This window comes from Platichthys flesus, chromosome 1 (assembly GCF_949316205.1).
Source record: "Platichthys flesus chromosome 1, fPlaFle2.1, whole genome shotgun sequence".
Taxonomy (NCBI): domain Eukaryota; kingdom Metazoa; phylum Chordata; class Actinopteri; order Pleuronectiformes; family Pleuronectidae; genus Platichthys; species Platichthys flesus.
The window spans coordinates 23,336,643-23,360,631 of record NC_084945.1 but is presented as its reverse complement, the minus strand read 5'-3'; the positions used below and the strand labels follow the sequence as shown (position 1 = coordinate 23,360,631).

The 23,989-nt window shown below is 44.5% G+C and overlaps 2 protein-coding genes across 2 annotated transcripts in view; one reads left to right on the top strand and one right to left on the bottom strand.

The window, feature by feature from the left end:
* Window positions 1-136: 136 nt before the first annotated feature.
* On the bottom strand, window positions 137-6,491 carry larp6a (La ribonucleoprotein 6, translational regulator a). Its single transcript, XM_062389292.1, has 3 exons — window positions 5,531-6,491; window positions 3,439-3,637; window positions 137-2,126 (listed from the first exon to the last, which is right to left on the bottom strand). The coding sequence occupies exons 1-3, from the start codon at window positions 6,355-6,357 to the stop codon at window positions 1,029-1,031; spliced, it is 2,124 nt and encodes a 707-aa protein (XP_062245276.1). The 5' UTR covers window positions 6,358-6,491; the 3' UTR covers window positions 137-1,028.
* An 11,516-nt stretch (window positions 6,492-18,007) lies between these two features.
* The window catches only part of LOC133954789 (leucine-rich repeat-containing protein 49), a 38,484-nt gene continuing 32,502 nt past the window's right edge, over window positions 18,008-23,989 (top strand). Inside the window, exons 1-5 of the mRNA XM_062389281.1 lie at window positions 18,008-18,072; window positions 19,013-19,252; window positions 19,381-19,480; window positions 19,998-20,201; window positions 21,010-21,076. Coding sequence (XP_062245265.1) covers window positions 18,036-18,072; window positions 19,013-19,252; window positions 19,381-19,480; window positions 19,998-20,201; window positions 21,010-21,076 — 648 coding nt within the window. The 5' untranslated portion in view covers window positions 18,008-18,035. The remainder of the gene's footprint in view (window positions 18,073-19,012; window positions 19,253-19,380; window positions 19,481-19,997; window positions 20,202-21,009; window positions 21,077-23,989) is intronic.

Here is a 23,989-nt window from a genome sequence, read left to right as displayed (position 1 = left end):
ATGTAATAGTTCATAATCCATCGACTCAAATATTGGAATAAAAAAAACAACTAAATAAGGTTGGATCATTGTTGTCTCACACCAACATGACTGCCTCGGTATGTGTCAACCAAAATAAAGACAAAGTCAAACCAACTGCATTTTAGTGATTTATTTGTACAATAGGAATTGCATTGTACAAATACCCCAGCTCAGATGTGAAGGCAAGAACATGTCAGCATCTGCTCTGTTCTGCCTGACCCGAACATCCCTCAAACCACACTGTGAGCTTAGACCAATGGAAACAGATATGCACAGAAAACAATGATAATACAAATAAAGCTAAAAAAATAAATAAAGCATCTGCCAGCCAAAAAAAATTAACATTTACGGGGCAAGAAGAGACCCTTCCTTCCGAACTAAGTGCCAAAGCGTACTGAAATACAGAAATTAAAAAAGGCTAAATAAAACCTACAAAAATAATATCATGTCCACTTTTACCTCTCCAACCTTTATGGCAGTGGGGTGATTATGGTCTCAGTTTAAATAGCATGTAAAAATGGAACTCTCAGTAGACGAATACAGAAAAAGGCATATGGTGATATCTCTATCAGGTCAATGCCCCTATGACACTTACAGCACGTACACATGTATACACCATCCATAGACACACCAATGGTGGGAGCTTTTACACACATGACGGGACACACAAAAAAAAAAAAATCCTTCTCAATCCCACCCCATTTAAATCACGTTTGACAGCAATGGAGCGTGGTGTTTGCAAAGTGTTCTCTCAAAGCAATATCAATTTACATTCACTCAAATTTCCATTAGTAAACCACTAATGTTACCATGGTAACTCAAAACGTCGTATAAAAATATAACAAATACTGAAAACTGATGCACTCAACAAAAGTATATCTACACAGTCTCAAATGTGGGGTGGGGGCTGAGCGACGTGGCTAAGAACAGCTTGAATTTCCAATCTCTCATGTTGTTTTCCGGGGGCAGGGGGGGGGGGGGGGGGGGATGCATAAGGACTCTCCCCATCAAGTCTGAGTAGCAGCAGTCTTTCCCTTCTCGCCAATAGCGACACAGTGAAAGCCGCGGGTTCCATCGGGACCCCTGGGCAGCCTCATTACGCCTGGTGGTAGGCCGTCAGCGTTCTGCATCTTTCGGCCCAGCATCGGGCTTCCGACCGGGCTGCTCTCCTGAGATGCCACCTGCTTGCGCCGCTGAACCCATGGGCTCCCTGAAGGGGTGAGGCTACTGTCTGAGGAGTAGTCTGCCCAGCGACGCCCGGGTTCAGGGCTCAGTCTGCCCTCACTGGCCAGGGGAGACTTGTGGGAGTGTGGGGATTTGCGCTGGGGACAGGGGCTGCCGCGGGGGCTGGACCACGGACTGTTACGCGGGGAGATTCCAGGACTCAGGTGATTGTTCTGGATGATGATGCTGGCAGTGGTCGGGCTGAGCTTGTTGCAGGACTGGGACTTCCTGGCAAGCCTTGGGGATGTGGGGTTGCTCTCAGTATCTGAAGAGCTGCAGGCGGAGTCGTCCCCGTGGTACTGAAGCTCCCGTATTCTGCTGTTGAGCGAGCGACTCTTGCGCATCCCTCCCTCCTCACGTGGTCGTTCTTTGGGCACCTTCTTCTTGGGCGGCTTGGTGCCAATCAGGACCACTTTCAACCCTAGCAAATTGGCCCCATCATCGTCGCTCCCCACAGCTTCATTGGCTTTAACAGCAGCCTCCACCTCCTCAAACTCCACGATGGCACACTCCTCAGAGCCCAGCTGAGCGTAGCGGCCGCTCAGCCTCTTCAGGTCAGCCGGCAGGTCCTTCCCAGGCTTAAGGACTCTGACAGAAGCAATGGCGCCGTATGTCCCAAAAGCCTTCAGCAACAGCTTCATCAGCTGCTCCTGCTGGGTCGCTCCTCCCTCGTTCCCTCCGTTATCCTTCGTGAGAGTAGCCAGCTCTGGCCACTGCTGCAAATCACTTAACAGCAGCATGCGGCTAGGGAGCGACTCGCTGGCAAAGACCGGCACTGCGGACTGACGCCGCACCTTACGGCCCTCCTCATTCAGCTCAAGTATCTTTGAGTGTCTCAGAGCATAAGCAGTTGTTCTCCAGTCACGAGTCAAGTGTTTCACCTGCAAAGAGATGATGGTTGTGTTACATGGGTGAAATTAAATGGTTTAGAATTGCAATCTCTAAACCACCAGGTCACACCTTTGATCTCTGCAACGGTTTCTACTTTGACAGCTTTAAAGTAATAAAAGGCTCAACAACTTAGGCTTGTCAGCATTAGGGCTGGGCAATGATTCACACTAATTCATGATCAATAATTCTCCCAATGTAATAATACCCATCAATAGCAACATAAAAAACTCCAATATTTATATCGATATAAAGCCTTTGCATTGTGTAAGCAGCGTGACAAAATTGATATACCTCAGATTTGTACAATATATTCTCGTTTGTCATAGAATTTTATCTTTTAAACAGTTTAAACTGTTTTGTGGCTTTGCGCAAAGCTATAGAGCAAACAGTAAACAAGGAGTGACTTAAACCTGCACCTTACTGAATCAGGAATAGTGCACAAAAATATCCTAGATCAGCCACAGCACTCAGGAGCAGAGATCTTTCTTTAAACTTAGGATATAATGTGACATTTATTGTGATAATTATCAATATCGACTTACATTAAATTTTTTTATCTTGATACAATTGTTGGCCTCACTGCCCAGCCCAGCATGATGAATGATTAGTGCCTTCCTTTAACTCATAGGTCCTGAATCAATGGCTGAGTCTGTTTGTGGATATAAGCAATTCGATTCAAAATTCACAGCATTAGTCACATCGCTGCATAATTGTCTCATCTTTAAAATGTGTCATCTCAGTGTTGCAAAGCTCACAGTTGAATCCCTGTTTCTATTAAAAATTAGTGTGTGAGGATACGCAGATCACTTGCAACATAAACAGAAAAACACAAACACGCAGGCCTGCAAATCTGTATGCATGAACCTGGAGTAGCACCAGCGTTTGTGAATCAATAAGAGAATACCGTTGCATCCCAACAAGTCATGTTGATATTGGAGACATTCATTACTATTCAATTCTCACAAGCCTCTGCATCATTGCAGTTACAATGTCAAGCGCCTGGTTCTTATTTGAAAACAGATTTGTTATTGAGGTTATATTTGTAAATTTTTTTATCAGTCTTCAAAATACTAAATCTGATTCTCCTTGTATACTATATGCAGCTGACTCAGCTCAGGGATATCAGTAGACAAGATGAAAAGCCCATAATGAGCCACCAGTGGACATTTCAGCTTTCAGAGTGGACGATATATATTTTAGCCTATAATGGTGAAAGGCTTTGTGTGAGCAATATGCAGCCCAATTAGCGCAGTGGGTTCAGATGACTTCTTATTGTGTTTCTTGCTTTGCAGCCATGGTTACCTTTTTGAATGATGTGAGCAACTTGACGCTGACAAATCCCAGTTTGTTACGTCGGACGTGTTTGAGCAGGAAGGCATCGTGCTCCAGGTTCTCGTCGGACAGGTAGTACTCAATCTGAGTGACCAGCTTCTGGATGAGCTCTGGATCTGGGGGCTGCCAGCTGTCCTCCTCCAGCTCCCCTCCACTGGTACCAGCCCCGCTGCATATGGGAAGACAAAACAGGTATCGTGGTCAGCAGTGCGTCACGGAAACATCCGAATGTTTCATTCCCGAAAACTGCAAACGGATACAGAGACAAATCCGATGCAGAAATACAGTGTAACCTTGCTGCCTAAAGGAAACTGTTTCTTAGCCCAACTTGAACCCTGGTGTTTAGAGGAGGCAGTTGCTCTTTTAATGCAAAGGAAGCAGTTTTTTACCCAGTCATAGTATGATGGACTTAAATGTATAGTTGTCTGACATTGTTACAAAATATGTTTCAAACCCTAAAACTGCAAACATTACACGTCTCACTTTCATTAATACAGTAAGCCAGAATTTTGGCAGCATTATCCTGCCATGCCTCTCTGCAACATGAGAGAGAAGGCATGGACTGTCTTCCTCCTTTCAGATTTTGTCTCACAGCAGTTGACAAGCTGCGTCTCCAGCCATGTCACCGTGCCTCGCTGCCAGACCTCGACCCACAGTGTCGCCCCCATCCCGAAACTGCCAAGACCTCTCCATCTGAAGGGCGCAGAGTCGCAGGCTCCTCCTCCCACACATAATATGGTCGCTCACCAAATCAAATTCGCACAGTTTACAAAAACTGCTACCATTACGGTAGATTTTTAAAAAGGCAAAAAGCACAAAGATCTCCCGCAGGCACTTGGCCAAAGCCGTGAGGCAGCGCAGTCGGGTAGCCCTGCAGATTAAGAGTGAGGGTCTGAATGAGATTTTGTGGATGACTCATCACCTCCTCCAGCCTCCTCCCTCGCACCCCCTCAGTGAACAGCTTTCCAGCCGACTAACCACACAGCTGGCACAAGCCCACGGCTTCCACAGGATAACCGCCAGCATTCAGAGGAAAATACTGTCACCGCATGATCAAAAGAGATGTTAGCACGTGCATTCATAGAAATCACAGCAGAGATGATAGATACTGGCAAATGTCCACACTTTTCACATCACTGTTATGGCGCAATGTGTAGCAGGAATATTGGCTGCAACAGCCACATGACAAGACAGCTGATAGACTAGACTTTCCTCTATTAGTACCCAGCATGCCATCAGATGTTTGATGCTCTTAAAACGTCATGCCCTGTGGAGAACAGAAATGTTCACAGGTGTCTGTGCCGGTGAGTCACTAAAGGTGTGACCTACAAGCAAACAAGAGAGGGATGCATTTCCCTCTCCTTTTCTACAACTGACTCACTCTATTCGCATGTTGTCCAATTGAGGAGCTTGCAGGTCAAAGGCTAAAAATAGCACGCCATGACGCAGGGGAATTAGAGTCAAGTTAAGGTGCCATCCTTTATCTCTGTCACAGGTGTCTGGTTGAACAGCACCTGCGCTGCCTGCAGGTGGTTACACTCTTCACTTCCCTGCTGTCCGACCCAGGAGATAATAATAATAATATCCCTCTAGTATGTCTGTCTGTGAGGATTTGCGCTCCCGGGTTGGAAGCCTCTATTGTCCTCCTGGGCACATTGCGATGCTCTTCCCTTTCTTGTGGTCTCTGTTTGGATTGTAGCTCTGTTTGAACAGCATCTGTGTACACAACTGGTATTCTTCCAGTGGAACAAACCAATCCAACTGTACCTACTGCTGGGGACCTGCCAGCACATGAGCAGCGAGTGAAGCTATGGCTAATAGAGAGACGCAGAAATACACCGTGTAACCTTGCCACCGAGAGGAAAGTGTTTCTTAGCCCAGCTTGAACCCTGGTGTTTCGGGGAGGCGGTTGACTTGCAATCATGGAACTTCAATGTGTCAATGATTAAAGCACAGGTATTTTAGAACAAAGGAAGCAGTTTGTCTCCCAGGGGAGGATGGACTTAATTGTTTAGTTATCGGACATTCTTCAGAAAACTTAAAAGTATTGTGCAACACCAACCTGGACTTGTCATTTCTTCCGATTTCGTCCTCGCTGCAGCTTCCCCCGAGGAAGTCGAGGATGCTGGACGACACCTCGGGCTCCTCGTCCTCCGCCGCCTGAATGGCCACCGTGATCGTCACCGTCCCCATCTCCTGCATGTGCTGATCCACGGTGATTACCTCATCGAAGCCGCGCTCCTCTGACGCATCCCAGGCGCACGCCGCCGGGTTCGCACCGGGGACGTCCACAGACCCGCTCATGGTCCCCGAGTGAGCCGGGCTGCTCCCGCCCGCTCCCTGCTCTCCTCCCTCGGCGGTAGGGGCAGCGGCAGCAGCAGCAGCGCCTGCCTGGACGCTTCTTCTTGGGCTCGAGTCGAAGGCGCAGGCAGGATGCGCGGTGCGTAAAGCCGGTCGACGATTCTTCTCCGGGCACCAGTAATGGCGGAGAAGCACCCAGGGGGTTCCGAAGACGCGCTCCACGGCTCGCCAGAGACCCCCGATCCAGATCCGACCCGGTGGAGGGCCCTGAGGAACAGCGGGGCTTGTGGCAGCCGGCGAGACGCAGCCTGGACCTGGCGAGACGGACGGGCTGGAGCCTCCGCGCTGTGCCTCTTCCTCTTCTTCCTCCTCCTCCTCCTCCTCCACCACCGCCGCTGCTGCTGCCACTGCTGCTACTTCCTCAAATGTAAGAGGCTTTCTGCTTTTGAGACGAGCTCTCGGATTGGGCCGCGGCAGCAGCGTGTCTTCGCACTCATTCCCAGCCCACAGGCAGGAGCCGACACAAAGCCGAGAGGGAGGCAGGAGGAAGGCCAGGCAGCGCATGAAGGCGTTCACCAAGGCGTGCATACTACTGTCTCGCTTTTTTTGCCCTCCACACACACATACACACGCGCACACACATGCACTCTGAGTGTTGTTTATTTTCCGCGAGGACACGAATACCCCGTTTGCACGGGTCTAAGTAGGAGAGCCAATTCACGTGTTCCACTCGCTTCTAATTAGGAAAAGGCCGTGCCAAGGACGACCCCCCTCTAACGCTGCTAAGTGGATGATTGGCTTTGGGCTCCTTGTCGCACGCAGGACGGAAGTGGTGCACGTGGAGGAAACCCATACATTAGTAGTAGGTGTCATGGAAGACAAGTTAGGATTACAAACAATTAGTAGTCTCGTTCTTGAAAGACAATTGATACAGTGTGTGTGGTGATTCCTGGCCAGGGCTGAGGGTTCCATATCAGATTAGACTAGTGCAGTGTTCTTAACCCGAGCTGTTCTCTTGCACCATCAGAATGATTCCTTGTCCTTAGTGAGTCCTCCTCCAACGGTTCTACAATATTCTGTCACTTTTTATGGATTTAGTGCTGGATGTTGTAAACACTATTTTTATAGGGTGCAGAGTGAATTAGAAAACTTTCTGTTCATCCTACCTGCACTGAAGATTTAATAAGACATAGTTTTCCTTTAAATGGAAATGAATTAGCTTTATGACTGTTCATGGGTGGAGTTTATATATAATGATTTACTTAATTGCTGTGCATGTTGGGTATTGTAGGGGTGGGTATAACAGTATTTTGTCGTCCAGACTTGTGAGATACAATTATCGATATAATAGGGGTAAGTATTGATATTTTTATTTAAAAAAAAGCTGAAAAGCCCTAAAGACAATTCTCTGCCAATTGCCGGGTTATAGCTCCTTTGCATTTGAATGATGGCACATGTCGGCATTGTCAAGTTGCAGTGTGAGACACGGTGCACTTTTTATTCATCTCAGTTTGTTAAACCCTGTGAAACTGACAACAAATTGCAGTTACTAAAAACACAAATCCTGCCTTAACAATACAAGTGCGAACTAAAGAAAGATCTTTCTCGAGATTTGTGTTCAAGAGGCAGACAGACAGATTTATGTAGTAAGAGAAGCAAGCACAAAATATCTGAAATACACATTTCCTCCGCTTTAGTCTTATTGAACAAGGTCACGCTCAGGTAATTTAAGGTGGATTCAATTGTAGTTGTGTATTTCTGTAAAATGAGACATTGACTTCATTTATTTCCTTGACGGTTACTCACTATTCCAAACAGGTTCATTAGGTCCTGTAATTTCATTCAGGCAGAGTTATTGGTATGTTCGGTGTCTGCATAAGTCATGTTTTCTTTATTCCTCATTTATTCAGAGTATTTCTTTTGTTTTCTCTTACACCCCCTCTCATTCCAGATTCCACATCCAGTCCTTGTGTTGCTGACCGCTGTGAATTTCTTTTTTTCACCTTTGTCTCGGTGTCTCCTCCTGTATCCAGTCTCTGTGCTGCCTTCTCTCTGTGCTACTTGGTCTTTGTTCCTTGTGACAGTGATTCAGTCGATCCTTGTGTTTAAGCTCCTTTGTGCTTAGCTTTTTGACTCTGCCTGGCCCTTCATTGATGTTGTTTGTGTGTCTGCCTGATCACACGTGGACCTTATCATTTTTTTTTAATTTACACACAAAATCCATTGCTTGTGTCAGCTAAACACACAGAAGCATTATGCTGACTGGCACTTTTCTGTGTGTTTAAGACAGTTTCAAATGTTTTTGTTCAGCATCCTTACAGTATTAGTTGACATTACAGAGCTGTTGGAAACTCTTGCAGAAGTTACAGTAAAGTGGAACCTTCGTATTTGTGAGTTGTTCAAACCGCTCTCTGTAATCAGCATTGAAAGACCAAGACTAACAGTAAATTGTAATCTCTTCCTGTACAGGTGGGGTAAACAGGCACACAGTTAACTTTAGAAGCACTGATTGAATTCAAGGTGATTTATAGCACAAGAGTACATGTGGGTGTTGTCATGTGGGAGTTATAATAACAGTCGTCTAAAAAAATGTATCTGTAAGCTCTAGCCCTAGTACATTTTTGCAGCCTGTTGCCGGACTGTTCTAATAACCCTGCTATCACCCACACCAGTGTTGTGGGCTGTTGCCATCCCTACATGAAATATCTTTAATACTCCCCACTTGCAAGCCAGGCTCACAGCTGGTGAGCAGTCTGACTCACTCTCCGCACCACATGCCAGTTTGTGTACAATGCAACATGGGGGCCTGCTGTGGGGGATGGGGGTGGGTTCTAACAATTATTCTGAAGACATTCAGTTTCTTATAGTTTGTTATTGAGAATTTTTCTTTTCTCAGAGCAAAGTCTTGAAAGTCATTTCCACTATTCGGTGTGAATAAACCATTTCTCACAGCTTATCAGGCCGTGTTTAATTAAATATATCAGCATTATTGGAGCAACACAATTGAGACCACCTCCTCTTTTCAGAAAACATCGTTGATTAAACAGATGGCCCTCTTCTCTTTCACCTGCTTATTTTCTCACTTCTCTCACCTCTCTGACACATTGTTGTGAATAAGATTAGCGACACGGAGACAGATTTTATTACAGGTTTGTTCGGTTGAGTTGGATCAAATTGCGCGGGGTGCATCTAAATCTAGAAACGCCATGTTCATATATCAGTCATGAAATCATTTCCTGAGCATTTTCATTCATTTTTAATAATTGCCACTTTCCCACCTCTGGCTCCTATTGCAACAGAAAACCTCCAAGGAGAATATCTCTTTGAAGTATCTCCCCTAAGCATATTTCTAAGGACGACCCCAAAAACGAACACAGACAGATTTTTCTGTCCATTTTATGCTTTTCAAGATTTGTACCTCTCAATTTGCAGGCAGGGCTTGAACTGCTGAATCGGACCTTTACAAATCACTTCTATCATTCACAGTGAAAGATTGCATCCCTTTGTCTTCCCATGAGACTGGGATGATGCTGCCCTCGAACTGTGGGAGTCTTCATGTATCTTCACAGGTGTAGTCTAGGGACTCGTATTTGCAGAAGACCAATTAAGTCATATTAAATAGTAAAATTTTCCTTGCAGGTACAAAAAGTTAATTACTTAAATAATGCCGAGGCCAATTGTTTTATGTTGATGATTCACGATAAATTATCTCAACTAGCACTGGATGGATTATACAATTTAGTACAAATATTCAAGGTCTCCAGAGGAAGAATTATTATTATTTTAGAGATTTTTTTTCTCTGGAACCTGCATGAGGTTGACATCTGTTTGGTTCGCAGAGATGTTACATTGGAGTACAACAAAGCAGCAACTGCCTGAGACCCTGAGTAGAGAGGGGCCCCCTGAGACGAGCTGATTACCTTAGTCAACAACAGCAATGGCAATTTGTGAGAAACCGCTTGTTAGACTGCAACAATGCAATGGTGAGAAACCCCCAGCAAGGACAGATCTAACCATACATTCTATGGTATGAACCATAACGCACACTTATGAATCACAGGTCCCTTTTGCTACCTTTTCCCCTGGGGTCCCCTCAAGACCCTAGAAACCCCCATGGAGGCATGGCATGAAATTCAAATCAGTGTGTTAACGTCATTGACATTGTGAGCATGTTAGCACCTAGTGCCTACAGCCTCACAGAGCTGTTATCAGGGCAGCTGACTTCTTTTGTGTGTCACTAGAAACAGCACCAATTTAAAAGGACAGCAGTAGTTATGTAATCAGCAGAGGTTTCTATCTATCCAGGAATAATACATTTTATTGGGTCGGTGTCTGTGTTTCTTCTGGGATGTACATTAAGAAATATATAAAGATACAAGCTATAAATTTAAATACAACTGGAATTTACATTGTGTTTTTTCAATGATGGCCTGTCACACAAGCTGTTGATGCTCGCCTCCCATAACATGTGTCAGAATGTGCTTCCTGAATAGACAGTGACAAGCAATGTGTGGGATGTCCCTTTCATGAATCTGGACTTGTGTTCTCTGAGAAACCGCTTATTACTGTTTGAGTAAAAAGGCTGAAAATACTCTGCACCATCTATTCAAGATAAGATGCATTTATTAGTCCCAAACACATGCACAGACATGCAAAGGCACACTCATGCAGGTATGGAAATTTTACTTCTGCTTTTGACCCATCTGGTGCAGGACACACAGAGCAGTGAGCGACCATGTACGGCGCTTGGGGAGCAGATGTTGGGGGAGTAAGGTGCCTTGCTCAGGGGCACTAGACAGGGTAGGGAGACTCTTGGATTTTTGGACAGAACAATCCAGGTTCGTCTTTTTGTTGTTTCTCCGTGGAGTCGAACCAGAGAGAACCAGAGACCTTCTCTGCCCATAGTCCAAGTTTCTGCCATTCTATTAGGTGTTACTGCATGAGATTAAATGTCATCTGGATTATAGCCTACTGTATATAGAGCAAAGAAAGAGCATCCAACATGTGGGTAGACAGATTCCAAAGTGGTATGTACTCACAACATGACAAAGAGTTTAAAAATGTCAATAAATTCCATGAAATAAAGCCTGTTCTAACTTCATAGGCACTCAAATGGTACTTCTTCACATTTTCAGGGTTTTTCTGATTTGTCAAAAAGTTCTAAGCAATTAAAGTGTGGATTACCCTACATGGAAATGTTCACTCTGTGTACACTTAGCTGTTATATAGAACAGGAGGTTCATGGCAGGGATGAACCAGGATATAATAAGACAAGTTCTGTGTATGGCTCCCTGCTGTGGCTGCACTGACACGCCTACTGTAACTAAAGTGGAGCCATCATTTGTGTTATTTGATGCACCTATGCCTCTTTTCATGTAATGACAAGATGTCCATGGTGAAAGAGGTCTGTCATCAGAGCTGTTGTGGTCATTATTGCAGCAATCTCAGGCAAACACAAAGCGTCAGGAAGAAAACAGGCCCAAATAGAATGTTCTCAGGTGCAAGCACACGCAATCACTTGCTTTTGGAAAGGTTTTGTTTTAATTATGTTTAGAATGAGGATGAAAGAAGTCCATGCTAATTTGACGCTATTATGTGTAATTGGCAAAGAGATCTGCAGTGTGATGTGAAATGCTGAAGGGGGACCATGGTGTGACCTGTGCGCTCCTGCTGACTGCTGTTCCTCTCGCTCTCTGAACAATTGCAACTTGTCAAGTACAGTGTATGCAGCAGACACCATATGGTTGTTGAGAAAGCTACATTCACAAGGGTCCGATCATTGTGGGATGCTATCCCCAGTTTTTTTTATCCTAATTTGACTTAAGAAAATGTAGTTGTGGAATACAGACAATGATAAGACAATAACAAACTACAACTGTCACTACTACAACTGCTAATACTTCTACTACTAACAATAACAATGATAATGATAATGATAATGATAATGATGATGAGAATGATAATAATACATTTAATTTGTGTAGCACTGTTAACAATGCTCAAAGTTAAAAAAAAAATGTCTCTCTTCTACAAGTCACTTTATCTATGGACATGTTACAATTTGTTTTTTCCAAAGTTTAGGAAAGAAAACTTGAAGGTTTTTGGCAGACTGATTTTTAGCTTGTGTAAGTTCTTGTAAAATCCAGGTTGCTAGTTTGCAAGTGTTTAATGTGATAGATGTTTACGTTTACTGTTGAAACTGTGTTTCTTTTGTAAAAGTGATTGATTGGATCTCACTGGGACTAACCTGGTTAAATAAATTATAATAAATAAATTATTTAAAGTGCTACAATATTGGGCAATAATTTCTATTGACTGATACTTTTTTGAGGAGCATAATATAATAAGGCCACCTATAGGGGTAATCTGGGTAATCTGGGACATTAAGGGTTATGTGGGACACCTAAACTTCATTCCTTTTCTAACAAATCTAGCTAACAAGACTATAAAGCCTCTCCTTGAACCGTCACCTTATCGTGGTGGAGAGGTTTGTGTGTCCCTGTGAACCTGAGGGCTGTGTTGTCTGGAGCCTTGTGCTCCTGGTAGGGTCTCTCATGGCAGAGTGGTCTCAGGTGAGGGGCCAGACTAAGAATGGTTCAAAAACCCTCAATGAATATCGATAAAAGAGGAGATGGGACCCAGCCCGGAGGAAGCCCGGGGCCCCCGTCTGGAGCTAGGCCCAGACGGAGGGCTCGATGGCGAGCGTCTGGTGGCCGGGTTTGCCACGGAGCCCGGTCGGGCATAGCCCGAACAAACTACGTGGCACCCCCCCTCTCTTCATCTCATGGGCCCACCACCTGTGGGAAGACCCGTTGGGGTCGGGTGCGCAGCCACATGGGTGGCAGCGAAGGTCAGGGGTCTCGACGGACCAGACCCGGGTGGCAGAAGCTGGCTCTGGGGACGTGGAACGTCACCTCGCTGTGGGGAAAGGAACCGGAGCTTGTGAGGGAGGTGGAGCGCTATCAGTTAGATCTGGTGGGGCTTACCTCCACGCACAGTCTCAGCTCTGGTACCGTACTCCTGGATAAGGGTTGGACTTTATTCTTCTCCGGAGTTGCCAAGGGCGTGAGGCGCCGGGCGGGTGTGGGGATACTCATAAATCCCCGGCTGAGCGCCGCGGTGTTGGAGTTTACCCCGGTAGACGAGAGGGTCGCCTCCCTGCGCCTAAGGGTTGTAGGAGGGAAAACTCTGACTGTTGTTTGTGCGTATGCACCAAACAGCAGTTCAGAGTACTCGGCCTTCTTGGAGACCCTGAATGGAGTCCTGTATGGGGGTCCAGTAGGGGACTCCGTACTGCTTCTGGGTGACTTCAACGCCCACGTGGGCAACGATGGAGACACCTGGAGAGGCGTGGTGGTGAGGAACGGCCTCCCTGAACTTCTGTGCTAGCCATGGATTATCCATAACAAACACCATGTTCGAACATAAGGGTGCTCATAAGTGTACCTGGAACCAGAGTACCCTAGGCCGAAGATCGATGATCGATTTTGTGATCGTGTCATCTGATCTGAGGCCGCATGTTTTGGACACTCGGGTAAAGAGAGGGGCGGAACTGTCAACCGACCACCATCTGGTTGTGAGTTGGATCAGGGAGTGGGGGAAATTTCCGGATAGACCTGGTAAGCCCAAACGAGTAGTGCGGGTGAACTGGGAACGCCTGGAGGAGGCCCCCGTCCTAGGTATCTTCAACTCACACCTCCGGCGGAGTTTTTCTGGCATTCCTGTGGAGGTTGGGGGCATTGAGCCGGAGTGGGCGGTGTTCAAAGCCTCCATTGCTGAAGCTGCGGCGGCTAGCTGTGGCCTCAGGGTCTTAGGCTCCTCAAGGGGCGGTAACCCTCGGACACCGTGGTGGACACCGGTGGTCAGGGAAGCCGTCCGATTGAAGAAGGAGGCCTTCCGGGATATGATATCCTGGAGGACTCCTGACTCGGTTGCAGGGTACCGACAGGCCCGAAGGCCTGCAGCTGCTGCCGTGTCGGAGGCTAAGCAGCGGGTGTGGGAGAAGTTCGGAGAGGCCATGGAGAAGGACTTTCGGTCGGCACCAAAGTGTTTCTGGAAGACTATCCGGCACCTCAGGAGGGGGAAACGGGGAACCATCCAAGCTGTGTACAGTAAGGATGGGACTCTGTTGACCTCAACTGAGGAGGTTGTCGGACGTTGGAAGGAACACTTTGAGGAACTCCTGAATCCGAATAACACGCCCTCTATGTTGGAGGCAGAGCTCGAGGTTGATGGTGTTTCATCGTCAATTTCCCTGGTGGAGGTCACTGAGGTGGTCAAACATCTCCGCAGTGGCAAGGCCCCAGGGATTGATGAGATCCGGCCAGAAAAGCTAAAGGCTCTGGGTGTTGAGGGGCTGTCATGGTTGACACGCCTATTCAACATCGCGTGGGAGTCGGGTACAGTGCCAAAGGAGTGGCAAACCGGGGTGGTGGTTCCCCTGTTCAAAAAGGGGGACCAGAGAGTGTCTGCCAATTACCGGGGCATCACACTTCTCAGCCTCCCTGGTAAAGTCTACTCCAAGGTGCTGGAAAGGAGGGTTCGGCCGATCGCCGAACCTCAGATTGAAGAGGAACAATGCGGTTTTCGCCCCGGACGTGGAACTATAGACCAGCTCTTCACTCTCGCAAGGATCCTGGAGGGGGCCTGGGAGTATGCCCATCCGGCCTACATGTGTTTTGTGGATCTGGAGAAGGCGTATGACCGGGTCCCCCGGGAGAAACTGTGGGAGGTGCTGCGGGAGTATGGGGTAAGGGGGTCTATCCTCAGGGCCATCCAATCCCTGTACTCCCAAAGCGAGAGCTGTGTTCGCGTCCTCGGCAGCCAGTCAGTTTCGTTCTCAGTGGATGCTGGTCTCCGCCAGGGCTGCGCCTTGTCACCAATCCTGTTTGTGATATACATGGACAGGATATCGAGGCGTAGTCGTGGTGGGGAGGGGTTGCAGTTCGGTGGTCTGAGGATCTCGTCACTGCTTTTTGCAGATGACGTGGTCCTCATTGGATCATCGGCCTGTGACCTTCAGCACTCACTGGATCGGCTGGCGGCCGAGTGTGAAGCGGCTGGGATGAGGATCAGCACCGCTAAATCTGAGGCCATGACTCTTAGCAGGAAACCGATGGATTGCTTACTCCGGGTAGGAAATGAGTCCTTAGCCCAAGTGAAGGAGTTCAAGTACCTTGGGGTCTTGTTCGCGAGTGAGGGTACTATGGAGCGTGAGATTGGCCGGAGAATCGGAGCAGCGGGGGCGGTATTGCGTTCGCTTTACCGCACCGTTGTAACGAAAAGAGAGCTGAGCCGCAAGGCAAAGCTCTCGATCTACCGGTCGATCTTCGTTCCTATCCTCACCTATGGTCATGAGGGCTGGGTGATGACTGAAAGGACGAGATCACGGGTACAAGCGGCCGAGATGAGTTTTCTCAGAAGGGTGGCTGGCGTCTCCCTTAGGGATAGGGTGAGAAGCTCAGCCATCCGTGAGGAACTCGGATTAGAGCCGCTGCTCCTTTACTTAGAAAGGAGTCAGCTGAGGTGGTTCGGGCATCTGGTAAGGATGCCCACTGGGCGCCTTCCTTGGGAGGTGTTTCAGGCACGTCCAGTGGGGAGGAGACCTCGGGGAAGACCCAGGACTAGGTGGAGAGATTATATCTCAACACTGGCCTGGGAACGCCTCGGGATCCCCCCGTCAGAGTTGGTCGATGTGGCCCGGGAAAGGGAAGTCTGGGGCCCCCTGCTTGAGCTGCTCCCCCCGCGACCCGACCCCGGATAAGCGGATGAAAATGAGATGAGATGAGAAGACTATAAAGTAGCATGGACATCATGTGACTGAAAGCACATGTCTTCATGGGGGTGATGTTACATAAAGGGGAGGGGCAAATGTCAATCAGAAGCTCCCCCTTGGAATAGCATGACAAGATCACTGACAAAAGAATCTGACAAGATTAATTTAATTATGTAAGTCTGTCATAAATTTGACAATGCTCTTAATTGTTATCAAGTTATGTTTGTAATGTATTCAAGCAACAATATATGCATCGAGGTGTGTAAAATGTGTTTTAAAATATTATTTTAGCCATCCCATATTATAAAACATGATTGATAATGTTGGACAGCATGCTTTGGTAATCTGGAACAGTGAGTGAAGGTATCTTGTCGTCGCCAGGCACTAAATTTGACCTCGCCTCCGGCGATTGGACAAGCGTGTTTGTTGATCCAGGATTTGAGAAGGAATAATTAGACACTTATACATGAAGTTCTGGAAATTGAACATTTATTGTAAAACAATGAAATACTTACAGAGAGTCTCTGGGGTTCTGCCGGACACATCACCAGGTTCATTGGATCATGTCGAGAAGAAGCCCCCCCACATCCTAAGTCCACAGTATTTTTACAGACACAGGGGGCAGCACAGAGGCGGTTCTTTTTCTTTGAGAGAATTCAGTTATTGGCCAGATGTATACTGTTTCCTCAAAGTGCAGTTTTTTGCAAGCACATCACTTTCAACTGACCAGGTGTCCCACTACTGTGGCCTTGGCCAACAGGGAGCCTGCTACATCGGAGAGAGACAGATTAGACAGAGAGGAGGATTTCATATCTTTTTCTCACCACGTTTCATGAAACACCTCTTTGTATTAATTCTGGCATGACCTCTCTCTTCCTGAGAACCTGTGCTTGTTGTGCAAACCCTGTGTCTGAGTCAAAAAGATAGACATCATCCCAAGAAAAGAAACAGTTGTAGCATAAGCATTATTGATTATCTAGATTATGCAGCTAATATTTATTCACAGGATATAGGTAAAATATAGTCACAAGATACAGAGAAACATAGATATCTCAACAGTATCTAAATGAGGGAAATATGCTTTTAGGGACTGAAGTAAAACAATGATCCACAAAGAAGTAGCATATGATCTGCAGTTATCAGACAGGAGATAATGGTAAAGACAATCTGTCCCTGTCTGTTTAAACTGATCGTCTGGTGAACTTACTAGCACATAATCAGTCTGCTCTCTAGGACAGAGATGATCCAAAAAGCACTGAAGAGTCCTCCCCTTGGTCTGCAGCCACTGGTTTCACCAAACACGTGTAGAAGACAATGGGCTGATCAATGATGATGCTTTCTCAACTGCAAAGACTGTCTGTTTCCCAATAGACAAATTACTGAATGAATAAACTGTTATTGGTATTGTTGTTTACTGCTGATTAAACTTAAATTTATACTTTTTTACACTTTTTTAGAATGTTTTTAATTAATATGATAGTTTCTTAAAGATGGGGTTCTTTATGAAAAATAGTTTAAATGAACCAATGACATTTCTATGAATAATATATATCTTCTTACGCAGCTTTCTGTAATGTATGTAAAATACATGTAAAATAATTGTTTTTAGAAAGTACAAGTGTCTCAGAATACAAAGTGACCCGTCCCAGATGAACAAATCAAGCCAGACGTTTCTATTTTGTCCCAAAGAACATGAAAGCTGTATTATGTCTCCTCTGAGAGTGACATCTCCATTCTTTCTCCTGCAGGGGTTAGAGAACATCTGCAGGATTACAGAAAGGTATAATATGTGGATCTAATGTGTAAAGTCAAGATTGAAAAATAAGTCCCAGATAACCTGAGGTCACCTTTAGAGAGAGGAACCCTTCAGGAGCTGCTTCTTCTACGGAGCCTTTTTTGGGTAACACGGGAAGTGAGCGTAACCAAGCAACGCCGTCGTCACCATGGTTACAGTGCTTGCCAGAAGTGAAGATGAGCGTCGGTTCGGGGGCGATGAGCAGTTCAGCAGCAAGTGAGTCTTTGTATTACGACGATTAACAGTACGGAAGTGGGTTCGGATCCTGACTCAGCTGTTCTACCGCTGACGTCGCTCTGAACGGGTAACTCCGGCACACGTGAGCTAAATGGAGCTAAAGGGCAAAACGATGCGCGCTCACAAACACAACACGTGCGTGCGTGACAGAGGGATGCTCCCCACCCCCATGGTAAATATAACTTTGAACACCCCTATGTGTCACAGTGTAAATACACGACATTGAGATACTTAATGTTGTCTGTGTGTGTTATTCAATGTAACACAATTGATGTGCAGGTCAACAGCTGCAAGTTGCACCTCACAACTGACAGGTCACTGGTTCCGGACAGGGCCCAGCCAATGGTGAGTCAGGACAGACCACACATTAATGGTTCAGGGCTCATTTCCATTGCTTCACTGTTTAGCGTGTTCGCCATTTTACAGGCCGACTCTCAAGCCACTGGGAAAGACATAAACATGAACTGGAACCCAACAATGGATCGCTCCAACCAAGGTAACCATAACCCAGTCCACCCATTCACACACCCACTGGGAGGTTGTTTTTGTGTGATTCAACCTATGGATTCTACATTTGATTGTTTTCATATTTCATTTATTTAATTTACTTTATTTATAAAGCACCTTTCAAAACCAAGTTACAAGGTGCTTTACCAGTTAAGAATTAAGGCCAAATATAGGAAACAATTAAAAAGCAATCACTACTAAACAATTTAAAAGCAATTTGAAGATCACACAGAGCACAGACACAGAAATAAAAAATGTTGAAGATTAGAAAAGAGTAATAACAAAATAATAAAACAATATAAAATGACATTAAGATTAACACAAGGATTAAGCACACCTATAAAAATATAAGGAGTTTGCAAGACGGATCTTCTCAGGGAGATTCTTCCAAAGAGTGGCAGCCCTGACAGAAAAGCCCTGGTCACCACTGGTCCTCAGCCGGGACTGTGGAATATTGAGTAGGGCCTTCGGTGAGGACCTCAGGTTATAACCTGGCATATATGGTGTATTTAGGTGAAAGTCCAGTAAGGGCTTTAAAAGTCATCAATAAAATCAATTAGAACAATCAAATCAATTCGGAAATTTACCGGAAGCCAGTTAGGAGGAGCTCAAATCTGAGTTATATGCTCTGTTTAGCAGAGTTGGTGAGGAGTGTGGATGCTGCATTCTGGACAAGCTGTAATTTATGTAGACTCTATTGGCTCAGGCAGGTGAAGAGAGAATTACAATAATCCAAGCGAGTGGAAATGAAAGCGTGCCGTTTCCCATCGATGGAAACATGCTGATCTTTAGAGTTTTCCGAGCTGCAGAAAATGTGATTGGTAAACCGAGTTGACACGATCATTTAAGGTGAGGTCGTAGGAAGTTTTGGGCCATCCAGTATTTTACATCCATGCTCATGTACGTCATCTATGATATCATCTCTGTAGGAGCCAGGTTGCCTGCGTGCAGCCAGAGAATATTTGTGAAGACAACACCACCCGTGCCATCATTTGTCAGTGACTCTACAGATATTGAACATCATGATGTACCACCAGCAGCTGCCGCTCTGAGTGGCTCGGCTGCACTCTCACATGCTGCTCAAGAAGCAAGCGACAAATCTAAGAGACCAATCAACAGCGCTCAAGCCGCATACTATCACAATGTTTTAAACCTTCCCAAGGCAGCTGGTAAGAATTGCAATATCACTCAACACATATTTTGACATAAGTAAACCTTAGTTTTTTTTTAGATTTTGATATTTAATACATGACAGCATAACCTGTGCTGTTAATTCAGTGTGTAATGTCTCTACCAGGTGGTTCTGGAGGATATAACAGTGCTGCTCCCGGTGTGCCCTTCACCCAGCTGCTCTGGGACAGTTTTGAGTCCGATTTTCAACGCATTGACTTGGACAGGTACCTCTGACCTCTTATTTACTTTTGGTCTTGTAGAACATCTTGGTTTAGCTGGAAGTTGCTGTAAACTGGACAAAAATCTGTATGAATTAAGCATGAGTCATATCAGTTCGCTGCGTGTTTACATGCAGTGTCTTTCCTATTCTCATGTCATCCTTATTTTAGTTTAATGAACGCAGTCCGGCTGTTAATAGTATTTACAGTAGAAACCACAAGCCCTTCATCTAAATTGGCGAGTGCTATAGGCCGCCACCAGGGAGCAGCAAAGTCTCAATAGAAACCCAACCCATGTCTCCAATGATCAGTGTTTGCACACAAATAATTGAGAGATCAGGAACCTCCCACTTGAACTCTACAAGACTGATTGTTGTAATGGAAATAATCACAAGTCACATGTTAAAAATGATTTCCTGTAAACATATTGTTTTATTATACATCTCTAATAGCTGTAGCATGTCATGAAGTTGAAGTAATGATCTGAATAAAGCCTACATTGTGAAATATTTTTCTTTTCCAGGCGCTGTCTAGAGAAATGCCCTCAGCTGGGCGTCATGGAAAAACTGCAGCTTCTCAACCTCCAGCACAACCTGATCACAAGAATCCAGCATTTGTCTCATCTGCAGCATCTTGTTTTCCTGAACTTGTACGACAATCACATCTCTGAAATGACTGGACTCGAAGCTCTAAGTTCTCTCAGGATCCTAATGCTCGGGAAGAACAGGTTGGTTTTCATTACAGACACATTCACAAGCACAGGAATACAAAAACATGTCCGATTTGTCTGAACTACGTCTGTTATATGTTGAAGGTATAACTGTGTAGTTTAAAATTGTAGCAGTAGAGGAAATGTTGAAAAACGACTTTGAATTTTTCTTTTTTGAACGTAACATATTTAAAGGAGGTCCCTGGTTTTATGTGAAATTCAGCAACACTTAAATATTACAAAGTGGTCAAGAAACATCCTGAGTTAAAAGTAGATGTTGCTTGTATCTTTTTTAAGACATTTTGGATTTAGAGTTTAAATTATTTAATAAACTAGCTGTTTTTACTTTTCCAGCATCTTTATTTCAGTGTTGGCCATTTTTACACAGTGATTGTTACAAAGATCTTACAGATGCACATGTTTTCCACAGCCATAAAACATGAGACCCATTTTTTTAGACCAACTTCCACGGTCAGGTGCAGTTTCCAAAGAGAAAAGAATTCTCTTCATATTCCATTGGCATTTTTCAAGCGACCGCAGCCTTTCATCGTGAACTGTAACTTGATCTGAATCTATAAGGACAGTCCTGAACAATAGGTCACTGTACACTACTGTAAGTTCAGTTTCCCTGGGGAATGTAACCTTTTGATACGCTTGTTGCGCTGCCAGCTGTCGTCCACTAGCAAACGATCACAAACACACACACACACTCTCTACCAGGTGTCTTCACCTGGTACAGTCGTGAGAGCTGAAAGGTTGTTGATTGATTTGTGACAATTTGTTTATCATGTACATTTTACAATCAATTATTCCTGATACTTCACAGAATCCAGAAGATCAGTGGCCTGGGAAGCCTGTCCAAACTGAATATCCTCGATTTGCATGAGAATCAGGTACCTACTCCCACTTACAGTGTGTGTGTGTGTGTGTGTGTTCAGTCTTGTTCGTTTAGTCACCAAAACTGTAACCATAGTTCCGTAGAAGTTGATTGTCTCCTCCACCTCCTCCACACTGTTGATAACTGCTGGTTTGTAATGTGAGATGCAGATCTCTGAATCCCAGAGCCATATAGACTCAACAGCGGGAAACCAAGCAGGCGTGTGAATTTATATAGTCCTCTTATTTCACTGACCTATAAAAGGAGGTCTACCCAGGCTATCGGTATTAGCTGAATTGTCCAGTTGTCACTGTCAAATGAAACTTTAAATAGTGCATCTCTATTTTGTCGATCTGGTGTCCTGAACACTCTTGGGAGCACATAGGTCATGCCTTGGAAACACTGTGCCATATTATGCCAGAAATCATATTGGTATTATGATCATTCTTTAACAACCTAGGGACTTGTCTTCAGCTTGTGATTTATTTCCCAGCACAGTGAGAGAACAAAGGACTGTAAATCATCAGGGTCTACTCCCACATCCATTTTCTCAGTGACCCCAGTATAAGTCGTTCAACAGGCACATTGTCTTTCTCTTGCATTTCACAGGTACACCTCACTATTACAAATGCAGTCTAATAAATCCAATAAGTCCTGCATCCATGAGAGCTATAATGTTCACTTTGCCTATTAGTGAAGTGATGATTTAATTTTATTGTCATTTTGGAGGCTGCAGTTTGGCACTGCTTCTTAAATTCTATTTTGTTATATGAACATATTGCATATTGAGATCATATATATACCATTTATACAGTTTATGATCTGCAAACTGCTCACATTAAATATAGGTTAAATAGATATTTTCATATATATTAAAAAAAATTGTTGCCATACAGTAACTGAAAAAAATTATTCGCCCCCTTAAAAATATTTATTTTAAGACAAAAAATCGGAATCCTTATCCACCTGTGCTTAAAATCATTCGAAAAAAAACGATCATATGGTTAAATTAAAAACCTTTATAAAACAATTTCAATCAAACTTGAACGTTCTAACTCCTTGAATGTGGGATTTGTTTCAGGGCTGCTGTGAGAGACTGCATTAGTTTAAAGCTCCAGTAGGTGACTCTAAGAAGCTGCCAACAGAGTGTGTGCTCACAGCATTGGCAGAGGTTTTTAGCTGTGGCAGATTACACTATTCTGCAATTAATGTGAGTATACATGTATTAGTAGGTGCTGTCTGCTCAGCCACCACAGCAGCGCCTGGCTCACTGATGTCAACAGCCAGAGAAATTGAAATGATCCAAGTAACACAGATGTTAGTTGAGGATTTTAGCAAAACAAATAGAAGAAAGAAAACAATACGATAGATTAGAAAAGTTTCCCTTGGTCAAATCCGTGTTTTGCCAGCAGTCTGACTCCGCCCCCTCCTCAGAGAGCAACTCCAGACCTCTCTAATGTTGGCTCCTCTTTACACTAGCAGGCGTCCCAATTACTATTCAATGACTGCTCAGTGATATGTTATTTTCCCTCACACAGGACGCTTTGTTGCCCTTAGCCCCGTGCATTGGCTCTTTTTCCTACAGCTACATCTGCACAGTCAATTTAAACATTACTGATAATGTGACAATTAAGTGAGTGACTTTAGAATAGGTAATAGGTAATAAATATAATCTTTCGTGCTGTCCTCGCTGGTAATGAAAGCACATTGTATATGCAGGTAGCCATTTTTTGGAAGGTGCCCCTTGAGGAGCAGATGATAAAGCCATTATTCCGAGCGGGACAGGTTTCTTTTCAATCACTTACACCAAAGCCTTCTGGTTCGTGCACTTAAACAACTGTTCAATCGGCCATATTCAACTTTTTCCGAACTCGCCAGAGACCTGACCACCCAAACGTAATGTGAATCACTATGCAATGATAATACAAGGCGATGAGGTTAGGGAATTCAGCGAGGGGATTCAATAGGAGAATGAATTAAAATAATGAATTCATGGTTATTCTACCCACTCAGGTTGTTGTCGAGTTCCTGTCGTCCACATAACACCAGCTGCTTGTCCTCTTACCTTTGGTTTGCTCTCTCTGACCACAAGTAGTACATCACTGTCATCCTTTCTCACAATCTTTTCACTGTTTTTTATATCTGTAGGAGGAATGCCGTTTCATTTCCAATTTTTGAGTACTATTCAAGAGGAGATATCCTCTTTGGGAGTGTGCATCCAACTCACACAGTCTTTGGAAGAAGTGATGAGGTCATAGTACAAAGTGACCTGACCTTGTTGGATAACCTTTTTTTTATTCACATTCTGATTTTCTACTAATGTTTCACAAAGATCTCAACATAAATCCTCTTCTGTCTCAAATTCTGCTCACAGGATTTATTCAAATGACATCTTATAAGTGCAGCACCGATCAAACATTACCTTTCTATATTCTGCAAGCCCGACCTACACCATAGGAATTCATGATGTGAAACATAAGGTCCTCAAATGTCTTCAGACGAGGTTATCCAAAGTCTATCTTTTAGTTTGAGTAGAGATACTGTGTCCGTGTACAGACGCCTGTCCTGTGTCCGTCAGGAAAGCCCAAGTCTGGTTCTAAGATGATGTTGTTTCAATCTTTGCTAGTGTCGTTGCTCTTATTACTATATACAGGGATAGTTTACTTTTATTTTTTTTATTTGACCTTTATTTAACCAGGAAAGTCCCATTGAGATTAAAAACCTCTTTTTCGAGGGAGTCCTGGCCAAGGGGCAGCAACAAATAACATATGTACACTCACAATATTACACTCACAACATATAAACAGAAATTAAAAATGATATAAAAACAATTACAAGTAAATTAAAATTCATAAAAAACATCTACAAGTAGAAGAAGTGGTCTGAAATGCTCTCATCGTAGATTTAAAAGCGTTCAAAGAAATCATTT

What these genes read in the sequence shown, in the direction of transcription:
- larp6a (XM_062389292.1), bottom strand. Translation starts at nt 6,357, where the DNA reads ATGCACGCCTTGGTGAACGCCTTCATGCGCTGCCTGGCCTTCCTCCTG. An exon ending in GGAAGAAATGACAAGTCCAG is followed by an intron (nt 3,638 to 5,530) that starts GTTGGTGTTGCA and finishes TCCCATATGCAG; the next exon opens with CGGGGCTGGTACCAGTGGAG. An exon ending in TGCTCACATCATTCAAAAAG is followed by an intron (nt 2,127 to 3,438) that starts GTAACCATGGCT and finishes ATCTCTTTGCAG; the next exon opens with GTGAAACACTTGACTCGTGA.